Source organism: Globicephala melas, chromosome 20 (genome assembly GCF_963455315.2).
Source record: "Globicephala melas chromosome 20, mGloMel1.2, whole genome shotgun sequence".
NCBI lineage: Eukaryota > Metazoa > Chordata > Mammalia > Artiodactyla > Delphinidae > Globicephala > Globicephala melas.
This window is the reverse complement of record NC_083333.1, coordinates 53,603,560-53,628,155: the sequence shown is the minus strand read 5'-3', so window position 1 is coordinate 53,628,155 and position 24,596 is coordinate 53,603,560. Positions and strand designations below refer to the sequence as shown.

Genomic DNA, 24,596 nt, shown 5'->3' with positions numbered 1-24,596 from the left:
GCTCCTCTCCCAGTATCTACTTTCAAGATGACTGGCTTACATGGCTGGCAAGCTAGTGCTAACTGCCAGCTATAAACTCATCCAGGGCTGTGAGCCAGTGGCCTTGGATCCCCTCCAAGGCTGCTTGGTCTTCCTCATTTCATGGCATCTAGGAATTGAGATGGACTTCCTAGAGAAACAGGAAGCAGTATTATCGTCTAGAGAAACAGGAAGCAGTATTATCGTCTATGACCTGGTCTTGGAAGTCACAGAATATCACTTCTGAGTGTAGGCAGAAGCTCACCCTTATTCAAAATGAGGGGACACAGACACTACCTTTTGGTGGTATGAGTGTCACAGTCACATCATACGAGGTTATGTGGGATAAGAGATATTGTTGTGGCTATTTTTTAGAAAGTACAATGTGTCTACCTTCAAATTACTAAAGGGGAGAATGTATTTTAAAATCTCCACATATATGGCCTTATTTACCTCAGTAGTTGTGAGAAGTGGCTAGAATTAGAAAGATTTGGATCCTTTGCATGTATGGACATTTCACTTAGTCTTTTTTTTTTTTTTTTTGGTACACGGGCCTCCTCACTGTCGTGGCCTCTCCCGTTGTGGAGCACAGGCTCCGGACACGCAGGCTCAGCGACCATGGCTCACGGGCCCAGCCACTTCCGCGGCACGTGGGATCTTCCCGCACCGGGGCACAATGGCAGGCGTGTCCCTCGGCAGGCAGACTCTCAACCACTGCACCACCAGGGAAGTCCTCACTTAGTCTTTTTAAAGCTATTTCTTAAATGGAAATATTGATATACAATTCATAGGGTCTGTAGTGAGAAAACGTATTTTAACTAGTTAGCATATTACCTGGCTTATATTAAATAGTCAATCAGTGATCATTTTTCAAAAGACAAGGATGACTGGGATACCACTGTTTACATTGTTTCAGAAGTTTTAGCCCAGTGATTCTCAAGTTTCTTTTGGGGAGTTGAACCATTTTCCCCTCATAAACTCTTCTGTAGAGCAATTAGAAAACCAACTAAAGCTTAGCTTTTATTTTTGAGGCAAGACTGGGGGCCTGGAGCTCTACCTGCTAGTTTACCCTATTTCCCATGATGGAGCCAGAGATATCTCCTCGGAAGTTTCAGCCCATATAATAACATGGGAAAGGGAAATAATTGATATAGCTATTGGATAAGCTATGATGCAATTATCCTCCCCACTCCTGACAATATGATTGTCTATGTAGAAAACTGAGAACAACTTAAAATCTAATGGAACTGACAAAAGAACTTAGTATACAATTCATATATAATTCATATATATATGAATATATATAAGGATCAACTGAATTCTTATATTAATTCACTCAACAGATATTTACATGTTATGACATGTTCATAACTGGGGATAACAGTGGTGAGAGGGATGGACAGGTCTCTGCTCTTGGGCTTATGCTCTAATGGAGAAGACAGATGCTCAGCTAATTACAGATCAAGATCATTGTTGGAAAGCAAAGAGCACTTACTTGTTTACTTTTTAGTTTTCCTACTGCACCCACTGGGGTGCAGGTTCAATCACAAGTAGCAGTAAATTTTATACAGGAAAAAAGCAAATGGCTGAGATAGCAAATAAAAGAGGCTGAGGAGGAGAGTCTATGGAAGGAAGATTCAGGCTGATACCCAAAGGATGAGAATGAGTGAAGAGTGTGGGGAAAGCTGCTGAGGCAGAGAAAAGAGTGAGGACCATGTTTCTGAGGTAAGGACATTCTTGGCACAACCCAGAAACTAAGGAACAGCAGGCTGGAGCCTAGTGAGTGAGGGGAGGGTGGAGAAAATGGGGATGAAGATGCAGGAAGGGCCAATCAGATGACGGAGGACTCTGTAGGCTAGGGGAAGAAGTTTGAATGTTATTTAACGCACCCCTAAGCCAATGAATGGTTGTAAGGAGTGGGGTGACAGGATAACTCAGCATTTTAATATAGCACTCTGTGTGTCTCTGTGTTGGGCGTGGACTCCATCAGGGAGACCATCAGAAGGTCACTGAGCAATCAGGGGAACCGTCATGTGGCTTTGGCTAGGTGGGTAGTACAGATGGAAAGCAGTGGAAAAATCCAAGCTATGTGGGAAGTAGAAATAGCAAAAACTGTTGACAAATCATATGTGGGTTTGAAGGAAAGAGAGGAGTATCATTGTAAGGTTTTTAAACTTCCAAACAAAATCTGATCTACCCTCATGGACACAAAACCCTAGTGAGACAGTGTGTAGAGAGGACCTGAATGAGACCTTTTCTAGGTGGAAATGGCCTAAATTAGGTTGCCTGAAGTTACGAAAAGCATAGTCTACAATCTCAGTCAGGCTTTGGATCCAAACTTGAGTGCTCCACTTTAAGAGAGGAACCCATATTTATGCTGATTCATATGGAGGTGCAGCCCTGCAGTCTGGAGATCACAACCCAGCTGAAACCCTAGACATGGTCTGAAACATCCTAGTGCTGAACTTGGATCCCCTGTGGTGATTTGTCAGGGCAACGGAAGGGACTTCGTAATACAATACTTTCAGCTAGTCTCTGGAATCCCCTTACTGGAAGGAAGGTGGTTGGTGATTTTATTCTCTGATCCCTTCCAGTAGTCAAACAAACCTAGTTTTGTGAATTATCATTTTCATTTAATAAAGTTCACACAAAGCATGTTTTAACAGGAAACACTATAAACTCATCTTTCATAACACCTAATTTGTATGTCATTATATTTATATTAACAGGCAAAATACACTAGGGACACTTGGTCTTCATGGGTCTGTGACAACAGGCTTTGACTAACTGGATAACCAAGTTATTATTCAAGGTATTACCTCTTTGTACCTCAATTCTATCAGCTGTAAAAGTGGTGGACTAGATAATCCATGACATACATAAAATACTTTCTCTAATTAATTGTGTTCATGTGGACTGCAAGCTAAAGATAAGAATTTGCATCTCGTGTATCTTTTCTACAATAGCTGTTATAGCCATGGAAGCATAAACTTTCATACTTAAGGAGAATTCAGGTATTGTCTTTAATTTATTCTTTTACCTATTTATATAGTCACTTGTTTGATAAATATTGATCAATATTCAATAAATACCTATCAAACAAATGAGTACATAAATAAATTAACAAAATAATAAACTACGGGTGATATCTAAATCCTTTTTCAGTATTAAATTTTATAGTTTTATGGCTATAATGTTTCATTAAAGTCTTTTAGGAATGAAAACCTTGTTTACAGATCTAATTGGGTTAGAAGTTATGTTCACTGCTTCATGTCTATAGATCCTGTATTAGTAATGGGTGATCCAGACATGAGAGATAGGTTCTAGAATCCAACAAAACTAAATCCAAACCTCAGCTTTACCTTTGACCTACCCATGTGACTGTGGACAAGTTACTTCACTTCTCTAAACTTCAGTTTCTTCATGTAAAATCTGGAGAGTATAATAGAACTGATTTCAAAACTGGTATTGTAAAGATTAAATGAAAACCCTTAGCATAGTTTCTGTTATAAAGAGTACTCAGGAGACTTAATCTATTATGAACCAACTTACAAGTGAATATTTTATGAGTTTTGGAGCTTGGTAACAGCTTCATCACCCTCTTTTGCTTCTCCATTGCCCTAGCAAGATAAAGCTCTTGAGCATTTTAATAGAGGCAGACATTCAACAGTACAAGTTGAGTAGAATAGAACTAAATTGATTTGGATGGCCCTTGAAACAGATTAACATCAGCTCAGCTATAGAATTTAGAGTTAACTACTGAGATAATACATTTCATAAGGGTTTTACTTTCACTTTACAGAGAGCTTTCATTTGTATTATTATATTTATATCACTGTTAAGTAAACAGGTTTAAAAAATTGAAGTGATTTGCCAGGTTCTTAAAGACCAGAACCAAGATTTTTAATTGCAAAGCTAGTTTTTGTGACCAGGATCCTATCTTGGGAATCCACAAATCAAATTAGTTCTGTACTGTGAAACACATCTCTAGGGAAAGTGAGAAGTTCTGATCTTTACACAGATGTTTTATCCATGATACCATATATTTCATTCACTTTTCAGTTACTTGGGGCCTAGTAGCTTTTACAAGTGAATAAGAACAGATATTCTTTTAATCCCCTAACTAAAAACAAAACCAAAAACACTGACCAATCACAATAGGTAATGCCTAACGTTGTTCCCTGTGCAAAGTTAGGCATTTGTGAACATTCATTATTCATTCATTTTTCATAGTATCTCAGAATGGTGTTTTTCTTCTGCTATTGTTAATGGCAATTATAGTATTACATCTTTATTAGAATTATTTCCTTTATTTGCTTAAATTACACAAACTTCAAATATACAGAAAAGTGTAGAGAATAACATTCATGAATCCACCACCCAGTGTATACATTACTATTGTGCCTTATTTGCCTCACACATTTTTAAAGAAATAAAATGTTACAGTTACTGTTGAATTTAACGGGAATTCTTCCCATTCACATTCACAGTTTTTAGGGCATATGTATTGTCCGTAAACACTAGAAAGTATCTTACTCTGTACGTCCTTCTACAACTTGCTGTCTTCATTCATCAGTGTTTTCAAGATTTATCCATAATTTACAAGTAGATTATTTTTTAATTTCAAAAGCTATACAATGAATAAACCACAATTTATTGATATTTATTTTCTGCTTGGTAGATCATTATGTTTTATCAAAAAATTGTTTTGCCACTAAAACAATGTGCATTGTTATGCAATATTAGCAGTTGTCTCAGGTGTACTAATAGATGTGGAACTGCTGGGCCAGACAGTATGTGTATCCTCAAATTTAATAGGTCTTTTCAAGTTGTTTTTCAAACTATCATTTAAATTTTAACCAGAACACTTTGTCAGAGCTATCATTTCCCGCTATATTCACCAACACCTAATTTTTAAGTTTTTGCCAATTTAACGTAAATGAAATGATGTAATTTATTTTGCACTTCTCCAGTTACTCTGGAAGTTAAGCAACTTTTCATGTGTTCTTATGCTATTTGGGTTTTCTCACTGTTCATATTTTCAATTTCGTTATCTGGGTTTTTCTCACTGATTCCTAGTTCTGTGTATATCATCAATATTGATCCTTGGTTGGCTTTGTGAGTAACAAGTGTCTTCTACAAATCTATGTGTTGGATTTTAATTTATTTATAGTATGTAGCTGAACAGGAGTTCTTGCTTTTTAATGTAGACAAAAATCAGTCAAGAGTAAGTGCAGAAAAGAACACTCTAGGTACTTCAAGCAGAAAGGAATTTGATGCGGGGAGTTAATTGCTGGCTAAGTTCCTAGAATAAGTGTGTATTTGTTTTGTTTTGTTTTCAAATATATGGGGGGGCAGGGATTGGCTATTTTTGTTTCCTTTTTATTCCTTTCTTTTATCTTTTACATTGACATCAGAGAATGATATAGATTCTTTCCTGTTGGTTGAAAACATCCTTTGTGGCTTATGGAAACATCAGTTTTAATAAATGTTTTATGAGAGTTTGTAATTGGGTTATATAAATGCCCTTTATATCAGACATATGAATTATATGCTCAAGTCTTTCATATCTTTACCAATTTTTTTGTCTACTTGATCAACCCATTTCCTAGAAAAGAGCCTTAAAATCGTCCACTGATTGTAAATTTGATGATTTTTTCTTGTACAGTGAGCCCTTCACATCCATGGGTTTCCTCGATTTAACCAACCACAAATTGAAAACATAAAAAAATTCCAGAAAGTTCCAAAAAGCAAAGCTTGAAAATGCTACACACAGGCAACTCTTTATGTAGCATTTACATTATATTAGGTATTATAAGTAATCTAGAGATGACTTAAAGTACATGTGAGGATGTGCATAGGTTATATACAAATATTTTACCAATTCATATAAGGGATGTGAGTATCTGCAGATTTTGGTATCCTCAGGGGTCTTGGAATCAACCCCCCCAAATGCTGAGGGAAGACTGCACAGGTAATATCTTTTGCCTTATGTATTTGAAACCATGTTGTGAAATGAATATAAATTTAGGCATTCAGAACTCCTGAAGAGTTGTGTCCTTTGTCCTTTAATTCATGAACTTCTTTCTACTAATTCTTTTCTTGCCTTAAAGTCTGTTTTGTCTGATATTTTTACAGCCACATCAGCTTTCTTTTGTTTAAGGCTTACTTGTGTATATTTTGCATACATTTACCTCTACATTTTCTGTGTAATTGTATTTTAGTTATGTCTCATATAAACACATATAGCTGGGTTTTCTCAAAATTTCTATTTTGAATAATTTCAAATATGAAGAAAATTTGAAGGAATAGAATAGAAAATATTGCTACCCTTACCTAAATTTATCAGTTGTTCATATTTTGTCACTTTTGCATTTCTATATAGATTACACAATTTTTAACTGACCAATTTGAATGTAAATTGCAGGTATCATGCTACTTCACTCCTGAATTGAATGATTTATACAAAATTGCATAAATTACATTGTATATCTATATATATATCTATATATATCACATACATATGCACACAAGTTCATATACACATGTTAATCATTTAAAAGTGTATTGCTGAGTAGTACTTGGTTGGTGGATATATCACAATTTGTTTTATCAATTCACCCACTAAAGGACATTTGAGTTGTTTCCAGTTTTTGGCCATTACAAATTTAGATGCTATGAACAGTTGTGTCTATATGAACAATGCTATTTTTTTTTCTCTTGGATAAATACCTAGGAATGGAATGGCTAGATTGTACGGTAGGTGTATGTTTTTTTTTTTTAACATCTTTATTGGAGTATAATTGCTTTACAATGTTGTGTTAGTTTCTGCTGTACAACAAGGTGAATCAGCTATATGTATATATATATATATCCCAATAGCCCTTCCCTCTTGCGTCTCCCTCCCACCCTCCCTATCCCACCCCTCTAGGTGGTCACAAAGCACCAAGCTGATCTCCCTGTGCTATGTGGCTGCTTCCCACTAGCTATCTATTTTACATTTGGTAGTGTATATATGTCAGTGCTACTCTCTCACTTCGTCCCAGCTTACCCTTCCCCCTCCTGTGTATGTTTAACTTTTAAAGAAATTGTCAGTTTTCCACAGTGTTTGTCCCATTTCCATTCCCATCAGCAATGCAGGAGAGTTCTATTTCTTCCACATCCTTGCCAACACTTACTTTGGTCAATCTTTTTAATTTCAGCTCTCTAAAAGGTGCGTATTTATATCTCATATGTGATTTTAATTCATATTACCCTGATGATGAATGATGTTGAGTATCTTTTCATGTTCTTATTGCCATCAGTATATATTCTTGGTGAAATGTCTGTTTAAATCTTTTGCCCATTTTTATTTGTTTGCTTGCTTTCTTATTGTTGCCTTTTGAGAATTTATTCCATTAAATTTTAGCATGCACAGAAGACAATTAATCAATATCTCTTACCCACTTTCTAAAGAAAACTCTGACCTTGTCCTCCCCTGTTTATGTTTTTTGCTGTTTAGAATTTTAGTTTCTCTTTGTTTCCATATGTCCATTTATCTATCTATCTCCCCACCCATACACCTCACCTCTTAACCTCTCTGTTCTCTTCTTGTGGAACTCCAGTCATAAATGTTTTACCTTTTCAATGTGTCCTTCATGTCTCTTAGTTAATCTTTCATGTTTTCCATTTCTTTATATCTCTGTGTTGCTTTCTGGAGAATTTCCTCATAGCCACCTTCTTATTTCCCTCTTGAACTGTGGTAGGACAACTACTTTACCTCCTCTTTTACATTTCTAATTGTAGTGACTGTTAATAGTTTTTATTTGTAAAAGGTGGTTTGCTTCTTTTGTTTCTTTTTCACATTCATTTATCTTTTTATTAGTGTTCTATTTTCTAGACCTTCTTTTACCTCTTATATTATCACAAATACATGTTGAATAATTACTCTCATATTGATCTGTTATCTGTGGTTCTTTGGTTCCGATAATCTTGTTTGCATATCTGCTAACTCTCTGACATGGAGAGCTGTTCCCTCAGGTCTTTGTAACTCACTTTTTGTACATGCATCTTCTTGTGGGTGTTGTTTTCTCTTGGATAATTGCACATGTCCTAGCTGTGAAAGTGTCACCGGTTTTGATTCTCGCAGGGTCCCAGGCGTTTCAATGTTCCTTTGTGTTAATCTCCTTGTGGCTCCCGTTCAGTTGCACGTAATGTAAATTTAAATTCCATCTCTGGCTTAGGCTTGGGGTGTGGTTTCTTCCAGTTGCCTTTTTGTTTCTTTCTACCTAAGGCTTCTGGGAAAAGCATGAGTTTCCTTGAGGGCTCCATGGTCTACAGGTTGGGGATTTTCTGGTTTCATTGGAATGGAAGGGGCAGCTCTTAGGGGATCCAGGCTCCTTGAAGAAGTCCCTGGTCCAGCTTCCCACCAGCTATGGCCCAGCACATCTTTAGTCCACGTGTGAGTACTAGAACCACAACCCCAGCCCTTAGAACGTTTGTTTGTTGGGATTTTAGGAAGCCCCAAATATATTATTCCTCACCTGCCATGTTGCTGGAAGTTCCTCTAAAGAGTGTTTTTCACAAAGGAAAGAGGCTGGCCTATTATAATAGACAAGTCCTAAAGGAGAACAGGTCTTTCTGGACACCCTTCCAACCCTTTTCCAGATTTTTGCCACAAAATAAAAATTATTTCCTAATATGATTCCTTCCTTCATTAGCTCTAATAAAATAAGCATGGTTGTAAATATCAACATACCCAAATGTATATACATTTTACCTTCTGAGTTTAGTAGGTAAGCACACGTTTAAACACATGTAATAAACACAATTTAAACTTCCTGCCTTATATCTTTCATAATGCCATTTATACTCTCATGCTTGTCTTCATTAATCAATTGCTATAAAGTGATAAAGCTGCAGCCTCATCAAAGTCCACCTTTAAAATGGAATTCCTTGATGATATACGAAAATACTTCATAGTCAATGGTTTTTGAAGAAATTCCTTTTTTTAAGCAATTAAACTTTAGTTTAAATATTTTTTTATAAAGAGGACCAAACTTAAGAGTCTTAAGAGTCTCTAACCTCTTGTGCATTTAGTGTAGGGAACTACCCCATCCCTCCTCCCATCCTCATAAAACAGAACAGAACCAGCCTTGAACTGAATACAGCAGTAATTTACCTATGCTGCCAAGTCTAATCATTTTCTCTTCTTGCAAACTGGCATAAATGCAGAGTTTTCCATCAACTTCAAGGCTTTCTTTCAAGTACAGAAGGAGAAACATTTCAATATATAAATGTAAAACACGTGGACATTTTAATGAACATTTACTTTGATAGGCACTGCGCAAACATGTTCTATGTTTATTTTATGTAGTTACCTCTTCAATTCTAACTGGTTGTACAATTTTACCCCATTTCAAAGATTAGGAAACATGGGTTGCCAGAGTTTACTGGCACCCATGTACTGTTACACTGATTAATGTTTAAGCTGTCTACTTTATCCAAACCAAAATGCAGCCTGGTGGTAAGAAATATAGCAACATCAAAGGGACTTGAGGGAAGAAAAAGGTCTTTGAGTTGCAAAAGATCAAAATTATGCAACCAGCAGAAATCTCGGGTGGACACCAGGATACCTTTTTAGATCATCTTCCACCATCCAGGGAGCAAAATACCATTATGGAGTAGGTTTCTTAATCCTTTTTGTGAGATGGACCCTTTGGCCTTCTGGGGAATCCCATGGACCTCGTCTCAGAAAAATGTTTTAAAGTGCGTAACAGAACGAATGTAATATTGTTCTAGCATCTGACCCCTGAGATTTTCAAGCATTTCTGCTCTGTCCATCTTACCTCCATATCTACCGAACCACTCAGACACCTTCCCTAGCCTTCTTCAGAGAAGGTAAAGGAGAGACAGCCAAGCAGGTTTGGTGGGTATGGTGTTGGGGAAGAGATGCTTCTGAGATGACATTAGTGTCTTCCTTTTCTCTTCTGTCTAGAAGCCTCCCCATTTCCTAGCCTCTCCAGCTTTCCCCAGATCAAGTCCAAAGTTTCTCCACTCTTCCTTCTTTCCCGTCCTTCCGCAGCTCTCGCACTGCGGAAACATTCTCTAGGCCTGCCCCTCACTGGCCCCGCCTCCTCTTCGCCTCTTCCTCCCAAGTCCCGCCTTCCCCCAATCACTTTTCAGTTCCCTGCCAGTTACGCTGGGCCACCCTCTCGCCCCGCCCCCGAACACGAACCTAGCCTGTCCTTAGCCTTCCCTGCAGGTTGAGAAGCAGCTACTGCGGAAGGATGGACCTTGGGGCCGGCGGCTTCTCTGAGGAGCAGTTCCGGGAAGTCTTCGCTGAGCTTCAGCAGCCCGCACTTTCCGGGGCCGACTGGGAGCTGCTGGTGGAGACCTTCGGTATCAGCATCTACCGGCTGCTGGACCAGGTAGCTGTAGACCCGCTGGAGGAGCACGGGGCGACAGCTTACGGGGTTCCCCTGCCCGCGGAGAGTGCGGGGCTGTAGCCGGAAGTGCGGACCTCGCGGGCCTTCTGGAACCTAGAGGAGCTAGCTCTGGGGGTGCCTCCCGCCGACTTTGCCCCCTGCTGGTCGCGGGGAGTGGGGAGGTCATCAGAATTTAGGCTCAGGTCTGAGGCCCGACAGGGCAAGTCGTTTGTTACAACTTAACTGATAGAGTTAAAAGGTGGGTCTGCTAATTCTTAGCTCCATGCACTTGCCGGCAAGGGACGTGGAGCCCCGCTCCCGGGTGGATGCCAGTGGTGTCCGTGTGGTGGGAAGTATTTTAGGATTGAATACAGGTAGAAAAAAGACTGGACTTTTCAGAGAGTGGATGTGCAGGGTGATACGTGTGGGGACAGGAGTGTTGCTGAGAAGGGACCTACTGTCATCTCTAGTCATTTTACTGACTTGCTCCGTTTGGATGCTCCCCACTTCCTTGTAAATTGGACTTACTAACTTGTCTGAAGCCTCCCGAGAGAAAGATTAAAAGGGTAGGAGGAATGGAGTTGGGGGCCTGCCTGGAGGCTTTTGGAGCCAGGTGGAATGATGGCCAGTCATCAGTTGCTCTGTGTGCGGGTAGCTGCATGGCAAGTAGCTTAAAAGTCACCTTTAGACAAGGTAAGTGAAGTTGAGGTTTCCTCGCAGAGGATCAGAAGATTAGAGTGTTAGAGAAGAGAGAAGCTCTGAATGTCTGTGAGTACCAGGGTCACTGGGTACAACAGGATGAACAGGAAGCTTAGTGAAGAGCAGGCAGAATTAATATCTTAGTGTCATTTCAGCAGTTACCTTGGTGCAAAAATGGACATGTTTTCAGACAACATCCTTTTATCTTCTGACCATTTCATTTTCCACACCAGCCATGCCCAGTCATTTGCCAAGTGTTGTCAGTTCACTGCTCAGATGTATCTGATGTCTGGTCCATTTCCCTTCCCTTTCTTTCCTTTACCTTTGCTACTCTGAGTGACACCTCTTACCTAGAATTGCAGTGACCTCCAAACTAGCTTCTTGGCCTTCCACCTTTCTGATCCCTTCCATCCTACACACTGCAGTCCAATCAAGCACCTGAAGGAGAGGTTGTGATCTTATCAGTCTCCATCCAGTGGCCCTGTTGATTGTAGAATTAACAATAATAATACCTACGGTAATAGCTAACACACTGCATGCTTTCTTAGGCTCCAGGCACTGTTTAAGTGCTTTGCAGGCATTGACTTAATCCTCACATCAACCCCATGTTGTAAGTTCCTATGTATGTATACGTAAGGTACTTTGACTATCACCTTTTTACCAATTTGGTAATGGATATGTGGAAAGGTTAAGTTGATTGCTCAAGACTCAGACTGGGATTGGAACTCAGCTATCTAGCTCCAGACCTGTGCTGTAAATATGCTCCTACACTGACTCTGAAAGAGGGCAAGTGCTGCCAGGTGGGCTGTGCACGTGGTACTAGGCTGGTCCCAACTCACATTTCCAGCTTTACCTCCCATGACTTGTCCATACCCCTCCTGTCCTCCAGTCAACCCTGACTGCTCCCCTCACCTCTCCCCAAAGGCTTGTGCTCTTTTGATTTTGTGCCTTTTATCGCACAGCATCCACTGCCTGAGCTGAGACAGAGTGACTGGCATTGTATTATGTATTGTTTCCATTGTGTATTGTTATGTAGCAGGTCCCATCTCCCTCCTGTGGGGAGGATGTGAGTGGTATTCAGAATAGTTCCTATCCCTACCAACTGTAAGTCTTATTTCCACCTGTTCTGGGTGTGAGGGCAGTCATGGTACATTGACAAGTCTTCCGGAGAAGTTTCGGAAGTTGGAGGCTGTACGATTCCCAGAGCTGTGCCCTTGAGCCTCAATAGCTAGGATGCAGGGCCACCTTGATCTCCATCTGTATTAAATGTCAAGAGGCCCTGTTGTGTTGGGTACAAGCCCTTCCTCTTTCTTTCTTCCTTTCCTTTCTTTCTTTCTTTTCTCTTTCTTTCTTTCTTTTTAACCAGTTGCCAAGTGATGCTGAAGCTCCTGGTCCACAGACCATACTTTGAGAACCACTGATATATGGGGAGCATCTTGCATGGTGCTCAAGGGGGTTCTGACATTGAGAGACAGGAGAGGGCCCTAGAGATGAGAAGCAGTGGGAACTAAAAGGTAAGGGTGAGAAAAAGGAGTATCTTAAGACAAAAGCAATGCCCACTTTAAGACTCACTCTCCCTGATTTTTAAATTAGTGGTCACTTGGGAGTGAATGTGGTCCCCTGAACAGTGTTGAGAAGCTCCCCTGGGGAGAAAGGCCGTGGGTTACTTACAAATGCTTGCCCAGGGATCTGCAGTCAGATCTCGCTGGAGCTTTAGGCTGGTTACCATGCCAGTAGACATTGTGAACTGCCAATAGATGGTGTGAAACTGGTGTGCAGAGGCTCACATCATTGATTTAGACCAAGAAAGCATTGGACTGAAAAGATCTGGCTGAGCGCTTGACTTCTTAATGTTTTTAAACCAAGTGTCTGGCACTGTGAGAAGGGACTGCCTTTGTCCTCTCATAGGTCTTCTAATCAATGAGTTTGGTAAGGAGCAGACAGTACTCTCCTAGGAACTGTTCTTTCCTATATTGTTGACCTTCTAAAATACTGAGAGCCTGGATTTACTGAGAAAACTCTGTGGTTAGACAGGCTGGACTGAGAGAAAGTTTGGCCTTTTGGAGGGAAGCAGAGATTTAACTGCCATGAGAACAGATTTACCTCGATGGATGAGAAGCTTCCACTCCCATTCCCCAGGTGGGATTATAATCCAGTTTGCATCATGGGCTTCTTTACTTCCGGATGATAGGACTCTTCTGCTCCCTTCTCCCACCCTTCTGCCTCTCTCTTAATGGAGGAGTAGGTACCAGTGGGATTGATGGAACAGTTGTTGCACCCAGGACACTTACAGAGCCATATTTACTCCTGGGCAGGGCCACCATGTCTTAAAGCTGAACACCATGTGTTGCCTCCTTCTACTTCCTGCCGCTGATCGAGGCTAACTCTCCCTCTGTCTCTGTCTCTCTCTGTCTGTCTCTTTCTCTGTCTCTGTCTCTCTCCTATTTCATCTTTCCTGAGCATACAACTGGATGGACATGTCAGAGCCTCAGTTCTCCTTCTCCTCACTTGTCTCTCAGGATGAGGGTGTGGTATGAGGCAGTATGAAGATGCTGGTCCCAAGATTTAGATTTGGGGGAATGAAGGGGGAGAGATGAGTAGGATCCCCCTCTTCCGTCTCCAGGTATAAGTCGAACTTTGTGCTCCACAGCTGCCTTTGGGCTGTTTGAATGTGTCCTAGTGAGAAGAAACCTCTAAAATATTGGTTCATGACCCATTCAAGCAGTTTTCAGGACCTATTGTGTGCCTGCATTTTGCTAAGCCCTGGTGATGCTTGATGAGTAAGACAAAGTTCATGCCTTCCAGAAGCTTTAAGACAATAAAACAGACACTTTTTTTGCTATGTAGATCTGAGCGCCTGACCTATACCATTTTCTTCTGCCTGAAAAGCTTCTTTTAACATTCCTTCCAGAGGAGGTCTGCTACTGATGAACTCCCTCAGTGTTTTTTTTTTTTTTTTTGCGGTACGCAGGCCTCTCACTGCTGTGGCCTCTCCCGTTGCGGAGCACAGGCTCCGGACGCGCAGGCTCTGCGGCCATGGCTCACGGGCCCAGCCACTCCGCGGCACGTGGGATCTTCCCGGACCGGGGCACGAACCCGTGTCCCCTGCATTGGCAGGCGGACTCTCAACCACTGTGCCACCAGGGAAGCCCCCTCAGTTTTTATTTGTCTGAAAAAGTTTTTATTTCTTCTTCACTCTTGAAGGACAGTTTCAATGGATATAGAATTCTAGTCAGTAACTTATTTCTTTCAAAATATTATATATTTCACTCCACCCTCTTTTTGCAGGGTGGATTCTCAGGAGATGTCTGTTGTAATTCTCATCTGCATTCCTCTGTAGGTAAAGTGCTCCCCCATCCCTCCTGCTACAGCATCTTTCAAGATTTTCTTTTTCTCTTTGGTTTTCTGAGTTTGAATATGATTTATTTAAGACTTTTTGGTGTTTCTTTTGTATGGTGTGCTCAAGATTGGCAGATTTACTTTGACGGGTGGTCTGAGCTTAGATGGTAAACCGCCATGTGATTCAAAATAAAATATAGTACATTTGGGGCTTATGACACAAAGATTTCTCTCTTGCATGTGGAATTGCAGTACAACTCTAGTAATTCAGAGTTTTCCTGGGGTGTATGTTTTAGAAGTGGTGGTGGCAATGGTCTCAAGCAGGGACTGTGAATTTTTTTATGTAAAGAGCCAAATAGAAAATATTTTAGGCTTTACAGGCTGAGACAAAATAGAGGTAATTATGTATTGACTTATATAACCACTTAAAAATGTAAAAACCATTTTTAGCTTGTGGACTGTGAAAAATAGCCAGCATGACAGATTTAGCAACCCTGGTCTAATGTACGGTTTTGATGCCTAATTGCTCTGTCACTTCAGGATTTACGAACCTAAGACCCTAGCTGGGTCTCTGCTTCCCAGTCTACAAGCTGGAGATAATTCCTGTCCTGCCAAATTTGTACAGGGATCCAATGAGAGGATACATTTTGAAGCACCTTGTAAATTGAATGGTGTTTGGTTGTGAGATATACCAAGGGTGATCTATGTCCTGATATACCCACCACAGACCTGGTTCGCACTTGTCCTGGTGAAAAATTTTATAACACCTCTCTCACTCAAAAGTGTTCTGGTTGGAATGATAAATTATATGGTCACCCTAATGCTATATGCACCCTGAGGGCTTATTAATTTATCTAATTACATGTTGGGAGAGGTCAGTGACTATTTGAGGCAGGATCATAGACTTTGAACTCTGCGGTCACATCGCTGACTTCAAGTCCAGGTTCTGTTGCAACTAATGTTGTAGTTTCTTAGGACAGGGCCGAAAGTAAGCTCATCACACGAGATGAATTGTGCCAAAGCACAGCAGTTAGAGGGCTGCCGCTCGCTCAGGCAAAACAGCGCCGTCTGTCTTGCTGTGGTAACTTTTATTAAAGCATTATCTAGATTTACACTTTAAGACTTGTTTTCTTAAAATTTCAGAAGTGCCAAAGCAGCAACCTATGTCTTTATTAATTATACAAGCAATAATTGGCTTTCGTGAGCACCTGCCGTGCTTCGTCCTTGAGCGCAAAAGCAGCATTCCCACCATTATTTTGATTATACTGAAGTAGCATAAGGACATCTCCTTGCGTTCCCACCACTCTGATTATACTGAGGACATCTCATGGATCAGTGCCCAAAGCACTCAATGCTTCTTTTGCAGGCCCCCGGTTTGCCGGGGGGGGCGCTCGAAGCATTCAGAACTGTTCACAACTCTGGCTTATTCGCATGCCCCCGGTTTGCCCGGGGGGGGGGTGGGGGGGCTCAAAGCAATCAGGACTGTTTGCAGTTCTGGCTTATTTGCCAGCCCCCAGTTTGCTGGGGGGGGGGGGTTCATGGGTCACGTCTCCTTTCCATGTCCTCAGTTATCCCACTACAACTAATGAACTTCAAGTTCATTAGTTGTGTGACCTTGGGTGGGTTTCATAACCTTTTGTTTTTATTTTAATAGCTTTTTTGAGGTATCATTTAAGTACCACAAAATTTATTCATTTTAAGTGTACAGTTCACTGATTTTTAGTAAATTTATGGAGTCATGCAGCCTTCCCCAAGCCTAATTTTAGAACATGTGTGTTACCCCCAAAGAAACCTCCTGCCCAATTGCAGTCATCCCCTGTTCCCATTCCCAATCTCAGACAATCACCAAGCTACTTCCTGTCTCTACAGACTTAACTTTTCCAGGAATTTCTCAGAACTTCTTTAAACCTCAGTTTTGTTGTCTGTAAAATGAGTTTACCAATGGTCCACACCTCATATTTTCATTGCGTAGCTTAAGTGGGATGACCCCTGTAATGCACTCAGCCCAGGGCCTGGTATTCAGTAAGTACTCAACAAGCTATCAGTGTTATCTTACCTAGCTGTCTGCAGTCCTTCAGGATTAAACATGCCATGTGTTCTTGGAGAGACCTCAAATATTGAATCTGATTTAGTCAGCTGTCTTTCTTCATACAGTCTTCTTCATACACACTGCCCAGTGGCAGCTACAGCTTTGACATCTGCCATTAGGAGTGATTCTTGTTGGTGAAAAATGCTTATTTTTCATACCTTGTGAGCCTGTTACTTGCCACACAGGGCTGGAGTTGGACAGTTTCCACAGTGGTAGATTGGAGAGGTGTCCTAGGGCCTGAGGAATGGAAATGAGCTCTTCTATGAGAGGCAAAGAAAATTCAGTGCACACTTGAGGGTGCATTTATAGGATTAGAGAGATGTGATTCACCAAGGCTGTCTTGTAGTTTAGTGATGTAAATGTGGAAAAACACCATAATTGAAGAGAATGAGTGATGCCTTTCTGCAGGTGAAGTGTCAGGGTTTAGGGACAGTGGGGATTACTCCTCTGTGGGATTACTCCTGTGTGGGAATTGCAAATGTCAAACACAAACATTATGACCTTTTGACATTTCTCAGATGTAAACACATTAGCGCTACAGAATTTATTCTGCTTAGGACAAATAAGTGAACTATTGGCAGCAATGTTTCTCAAAATATTTTAACTCTATAAATGCAATTTAAAAAATTGAAATTTTTAAAAAATGCATTTGAATTACAATTGGTAAGAAATGTAACAGCTTGATTTTTAGACTAGTAAGCCAGAATAACAGAACATCTCAAAAATTAGTTATGACAGTAGCAAATTGCTAAAGCGTGCCTCCACACCGCTTCCGCTTCTTCACTGATAGAGATAATGAGATGCTTATTTCATAGGGTTATTATGAGTATTAATCTCCAAGTACAGTGCCCAGCTTACAGCAGGTGCTGCATAGATGTTAGTTCCTGTAGAATGTGCATTACATTTTCTAAATTATCAGTTCTTTAATCTGGAAAAAGGAGATCATTATTACACCTACCTTATTAGTACTTACTAAGTACTTACTACATACTGGGCACCACAGTAAGAGCTTTAGATGGATTATCTAATTTAATCCTCATAATCATTCCCCTAGGAAGAAACTCTTATTAGACCCACTTTGCAGCTGAGGAAAGCAAGGCTAGTAGGTGGAAGAGCTTAGACCATACCTGGGTTGTGACTCCAAGCCCATTCTATAAATACCATGCTGTATTTCCTGGCACGGGAGTTTTGAGATGACTCTGAAATACTATATGGAAAAACACCACAGCCCTAGCTCATTGAAAGTGATAATATTTATCCTTTCTCCATTCCTGCCTTTTTCTTTTTCCTTGTCTCAATCCCCCAGAAGCAGCATCTAAAAAATACCTCTTCTGGCTGTTGAAGGCCTATTGGACAAACACACCAGGCTGAAGGACTCATGGGAACATCTCAGTGGAAGGTCCATCCTGGGTGGTCTGGTGCAGGAACACTGGCTTGGGGACTGGAAGGGACAGTTTCCCATCCACGCTTTGCCACCAAGAGTCATCAGTTGACTCTTGGCGAGTCACTGTCACCTTTTCCATAAGGGTCTAAGGCCCCTTCCAGCTCTAAGAGCTTGTGTTGTCTTTACTGAAATTATTAGCTTGTCATTTAGAACAGTGGCTTGAAGCAAATGTGCAGAGAGAATAGAGCTAAATTAGAAGACTTTGTGGGAAGAAGAAGGGGCTGGTGTCGCCCTCTTTCTGGCTGTCCCAAGTGTTAACTGTAGGACTCAGGCAACTAATGTAGCGTTTTTGAGCTTCATTTCCTCATGTAAAGGTGGAGATGACACCAATGCCCCTATTGATACCACAGGGCTATGTTGAGATTATATGACATAATGAATATAAAACTGAAAACTGCACTGTGTTTAGAGAAACAAATGCTAGTGTTATTGAAAGAACTTACAGCAGGTCCGAGTGATTGGAAGACTTCAAATGCATAATACATGATTGTTGCAGTGACTGCTGACAGATCACCAAAGGAAATACATTCCAAGCTGAAAAACCAAGTATAAGACTATGCCTGATTGTTTTCTCAGGGCCAAGAACATAGTGGGTCCATAAATTTTTTCTGAGTTACATAGTGGAAGGATGTGGAACTTTCTATGATAGTGTGTGTGAAGTTTCAGATATCTGTGCAAAATTAAATATGCTTCAAGTTAATGTCCATTAATAGTGTCCATTATCTCTTCTCTTCCTTGACAATTCATTTTAGTAATGCTTATGTATTTCTGTACTATTTTAATGTTTTACACATAGTCATATTTGCTTGTACTGTTTTGTCAGTCTACTTTTCTACTTAAAATAATGTTAAAGAAAAAACAAACCTGGACTTAGGGTTGGGGGTTATTGCAGTAGGGAGAATACTTTGACCATAAGATCCACGAGTATCTCAGAAGTGAGGCAGAAAGGTCTTTCTTTTATAGAGAGAAGTCAGCAAGGCTAGAAGCCATGTATGGGCAAGTGAGATGAAGGTGGCCTGACTGGAGAAGAGAACAGAGAATATCTTACCCTGAGGCCAGTCTGTTCTCAGGAGGTGCTGGATGCTGACTCAGGCTGAGGCTGGGCCAAAGTTTAGGGTCTGGAGGAAGGAGAGGTACTTAACTAGCTTGGTTAGCAAGTATTTTGTTCCAATTGATCAGTGGAATAAGCAGTTTAGCTAATCATTTACAGGGCAATGAAAGGGAATTTAGAGGCTCTATGTCTGGCCTTGTGACAGGTAAACAAGGGGCATGTATGTGAGTCTCATCTAAGTCATGAGGGGAAAGGTGGTTCTTTTGTGATAAGCTGTTTTCTGGAACCCAAAGAGTGGGAGATTTTCTTAACCTCTACTGTTTGCTGGGATGACAGAACTCAAGTACAATTCTCAGTAAGAACTACTTGTAATAATTAGGATTGCTTTTAGCTGCAAGTAACAGAAAACTGGATTAACAAAGACTTAAGCAAAGAGGGGTTTTTCTCACCTAACAAGTAGTTCAGAGGTCAGCAGTTGCTGGCATTGGTTTAGCTGATCAACGACGTTAATAAAACTCTGAATATTTTCACTCTGCTTTCTCATGTTTGTTGTCTTTTGGTCACAAAATAGCTGCTGCAGCTCCAGAATCATATACATATTCAAAACAAGAGGGAGGTGTCTTATGGCTATTAACCTCTACGTGTATAGGAGACCAGGAAAGTTTTTAGCTGTGCACATGGCCATAGGGGTTCTCTTAGTAAGAAAGAGAGTATATGCTATAATGAATCTTCTGTTTCTTCTGGGAATTATATTCTACACATGATATTGACTGATTCTCTACCATTGAATAATTCCTTTACCATGTCAAGTATAGGAAATTAAATATCCTATAAAGGGAGCATTAGAAAATCATGCAGTGTGTTTTACTTTAGATAAAAAAAAAATGAGCCTTTCTTAGAAGTGATTTTCTGGAGGACCTTCAGGAAAAGCCAAGAACCTCTTCAGTAAACTTGTTTGGAGTCATTTATTGAAATGTTAGTATGTTTGGAAACATATCTGCAACAAATATTGTACAATAATTATATCTCTAATTGGAAAGAGACTAAATACTGAAGTTTTATGTGGGCAATACTAGAAACATTGCCCAAATAAAACTAAGGTTTATGTCCTTTTTCTATTAAATTGTTTGTACAAACAATGGTACCTAATCCTGAGAAGATGCTTCTTTGCTACTGGTGAGAGTATAAATAGGTAAAAATTTTTCTTAAAGTTTAGAAAAAGTAAAAAGAGCATTAAAATGTTAATGTTCTTTACCCTAAAATTTATCTCTAAGGAAGAATTTGCTTTCCTTGTGAAAATGTTAGAATTATGAACCAAGTTTGTCCATACAGAATCATTTTTCCAGCAATGCTCATAATTGTGAAAATATATGGAAACAGAAATAACTTACAAGAATAATTAAATTAGTTGTTATTGCTCCATAGTTTCAAATTAATATAGTTAAAAATAGGAATACAAGTTGTTTATCCATCTTACTCCCATTTTATAACACGTAGAAGTATTTATTTACTCAAAAAACATGTCAAATATTACCAATAGGTACTTGTGGATTATGGAATTTCACGTCATTTTAATTTTCTTTATTATTTTTGGCATTTTCTCATTTTCCTTAATGAATATGAATTATTTCTATAATTATAAAAAATTCACTTTATTTTGTAAAAGATATAATGAAAATGTGAGTATCTTTGCTGAGACCCTCTTTTGAAAGAAATAAGGGGTGAAAAAGTGCTTTGATCCAAGAATTTGGGTGGGGTTGCTCAGAGCCTGAAAAGAACCTTTTATTGATAGACTAGAAAAGGTGTCACAAAGCACTTTGTCCTCTGGAGTTCTGGCATTTCTCAGTTCTGCCACGAAGGAAGTGTTTAAAGGAAGTTGTCCCAATAGTTCATTCTTTTGTATTCAGGTTAATCCCATCTTTCTATTTTTCTCTTCCTAGAGAGCTTTCTGTTTTTCTTTTCTGTGATATGTACAAGACTGAGGTTACTAGGGCTGAAACTATATTCAGATGGATGGGAACCAGTTCTAGAAAACTGTCTTAATTCATCCAGATAACCAAAGGTAGCTCATGTGGAGTTGGAGAGATCATTATCTCTATACATAATTATCCCTTTTGCTTAGTATGTGTAGAAAATGGGGACCCACTACTCCTGAACAGAAGCAAATTGTCCCTCTCCTAAGACATTAAAATGTGTGTGGGTGTAGATGTGTGGTGTGTACAATACCTCACTATCTTTCCATCTGTGAACTTGAGGGGAGGGGACAGGAGGGGAAGGAGATGTTTCTCTTGAGTCCTGCCTTTCCTATGGGGCATCCATGGTACAGCATATAAGGAGGTCAGACCTACCAGTTTGTCATTTGCTGGTTGGAAACCCTTGGTATAAAGCCACATACTTTTGGAACTGAAACATCCTTATGAATTCAGTTTCAATTTTACCTTCCATATCCTGCCAGGTACTTTCATATACATCTGAGATTCCTAAACTGGGTTATGCTTATCCCTGAGTTATGCCACCTGAGTCAGGAGACAATTGAAGCCTCAGGATCTCTAGAAAGATTTCCCATGTTTACCCCTTGACCTCAGGTAAGTCCCTGGAACGGTGTTTAAGAAGATGGGTTCATTCGTGTTTGATTAGCCAATCAGATTGCGTTAGCACGTGGAAATATGAATACATATAAAAGCTTCATTTTTGTTTGTTTGTTTGCTTTTGCACTGAAATTAAGAGGCATTGATTTAATTTTAACAATAGAGCCTTTAGACAAGGTGAGGTTCAGGAATTGTTAGCTGCCATTGTACGGAGAGTGAAGCGTGTAGTGTCACCAACGCCAGCCCAGAACCTCACAGAATATGGCTTAACATGAAAACAAGGAAAGTCTCTTGTACTTAGGAATCTAGATATGGTCTTTTACTGAATAAAAGGGACTAGTATGATTTGAGGCTGGTGTGTTGCCCCCTTTTCATTCTTTTATACACAAGTCTTTTACAGGGACTTCCCTGTCAGTCCAGTGGTTAAGACTTCACCTTCCAATGCAGTGGGTGAGGGTTCAGTCCCTGGTTGGGGAGCTAAGATTCCACATACCTTGTGGCGAAAACCCCAAAACATAAAACAGAAGCAGCATTGTTAACAAATTCAATAAAGACTTAAAAAAAAGTCACTTATAGAAAAATTCTGTCTTGGAATTGGTAAAACAATGTGTTGGGTTTCATTACGCCCCATGGATATCTAAAACAGTAGTCTGAACCCTGAATGCTAGCTACCTATATGATACCCCTACATGGATGTTTAATAAGCCTCTCAAACTCAACGTGCTCAAGGTAGAACTCTTGGTTACCCTGCAGCCCACAGATCACCTCCTCTGCAAGTTTTCTCTGTCTTAGAAAATGGATCTTCCATCTACCTGGTTGTTTAAGCAAGTGTTATAAGAATTATCCTCAACTCTTTGTTTTCTCTGTCCCCACGGCCAGTCTGTCAGCAATTCCTGTTAACATCACTTCCAAAATGTGTCCCTAAATCACTGACTTCTCCCCATCACTGTTGTTACCTTCCTGTCTAATCATCATCATCTCTTTTCTGGACCATTGCACTGGTCTTCTAACTCAGGGGTCCCCAATCCCCGGGCCACGGACTGGTGCTGGTCTGTGGCCTGTTAGGAACCGCACTGCACAGCAGGAGGTGAGTGGCATGTGAGCGAGCGAAGCTTCATCTGTATTTACAGCCACTCCCCATCGCTCGCATTACCGCCTGAGCTCCACCTTCTGTCAGATCAGCAGTGGCGTTAGAATCCCATAGGAGCGCAAACCCTACTGTGCATTGCTCACATGAGGGATCTAGGTTGCGTGCTTCTCATGAGAATCTAATGCCTGATGATCTGAGGTGGAGCTGAGGCCTTGATGCTAGTGCTGGGGAGTGGCTGCAAATACAGATTATCATTAGCAGAGAGGTTTGACTACACAGAGACCAAAATAAATCAATTGCTTGCAGACTCATTTCAAAACCCTATCAGTGAATGGCAAGTAAAAACAAGCTCATGGCTCTCACTGATTCTGCATTAGGGTGAATTATATAATTATTTCATTAAATATTGCAATGTAATAATAATAGAAATAAAGTACACAATAAATGTAATGCACTTGAATCATCCCGAAACCATCCTCCACCCTGGTCCGTGGAAAAATTGTCTTCCACGAAACCGGTCCCTAGTGCCAAAAAAGTTGGGGACCGCTGTTCTAACCCATCTCCTTGCTCCCTTATGATCTGTTTTCTACCAAGAAGCAAGAATCATCTTTTAAAAGTCATCCCCTATTTAAAGTCATTCCCATATTTAAAATTATTTGTTGGTTTTCCAGAGCAGTTATAAAAATATTTTCACCCCTTTACCCTGGTTTACAAAGCCCTTTGGGCATGGCCTCTACTACCTCTCTGACCTCAGCCCTTACCACTCTCCCCCATCACAGTTCTCTGGACCCCCTGACTTTCTGTTCTGTGAGTAAGGCAAACCATCGGGCCCCCTCCCAACCAGAAGTGGGCTTTCCTCATCTTCCCATGGCTGGATCCTTCTAATATTTAGAAGAAACCGTTCTGATAAATCCCTCATAGAGACATTTCCTGAACACCCAATGATATAGGACGCACCACCAGCCCACCAAAACTAGACACCATTTATCACATAACCCTCTTTTATCCTACTTAAATTACCTGGATAGCATATAGCTGTCACCACCTCCAATGCCTAAGGCCAAATATAAGACCCATGAGAGCAGGTTCCTCATCTGCTTTTTCACTGTTGTTTCACTAAGACCAAGAGGAGGTGCTCAATAATGGTGCTGCATGAACAGCTGTTTTTCATATGCTGTGTAATCTCAACCTGAGAATCAATAAGTTGTTTCTATCTGTTCTGTTGTTTCTATAGCAGACTGGAGTGTATGAGTATAAGGTCTTTGGCTTTCTGGAGGATTGCTCACCGGATCTACTTGCAGATGTCTATATGGACTTAGACTACAGAAAACAGTGGGACCAATATGTTAAAGGTGAGTGACACTTACAATTTAACAAAACCAGTTAGAAAGTAGAATCTAATGTTATTTATTCTAGCCAGCAGTAAGCAAAAGGTTTAATTTTTACTATATTATGTTTCATTTTTAATTTTGGCATGTATGTCTTAAAGTTCTAGGTTAAAATGTGACTTTGCTAATCTTAGGATTTGCTCCTTGCATACTATTAGAGTCACTCTCCAATTTGCTCTGAGGGCTGCTTTGTTCTTATTATAAGTTCGTTGTCATCTCATAAACCTAGGTGGTCATGGAAAGCTTCTTGGAGGAGGTGGTACCCAAGCTTTGTTTTAGAGGTTGAATCAGAGTTTTATAAATGGCAAGAATACCTATATGTGAAGAGGTGAGAGGGTGAGGGAGTGAGTGGTTAAAGGGCATTTGAGGTCTAGGAATAGCATGAGTAAAGTGAGGAAGGCATGAAACAACATGAAATATTAAAAAATTGTGAGCAGTTGGGTGCTATTGAGTTGCTGGGGTAGCAGAATCTGGAACTAGGGTG

At 40.2% G+C, this 24,596-nt stretch overlaps 1 protein-coding gene across 1 annotated transcript in view; it reads left to right on the top strand.

Moving 5' to 3' along the window:
- The first annotated feature begins 10,192 nt into the window (after positions 1-10,192).
- The window catches only part of LOC115866305 (phosphatidylcholine transfer protein), a 34,873-nt gene continuing 20,469 nt past the window's right edge, over positions 10,193-24,596 (top strand). Inside the window, exons 1-2 of the mRNA XM_030881628.3 lie at positions 10,193-10,427; positions 23,959-24,076. Coding sequence (XP_030737488.1) covers positions 10,287-10,427; positions 23,959-24,076 — 259 coding nt within the window. The 5' untranslated portion in view covers positions 10,193-10,286. The remainder of the gene's footprint in view (positions 10,428-23,958; positions 24,077-24,596) is intronic.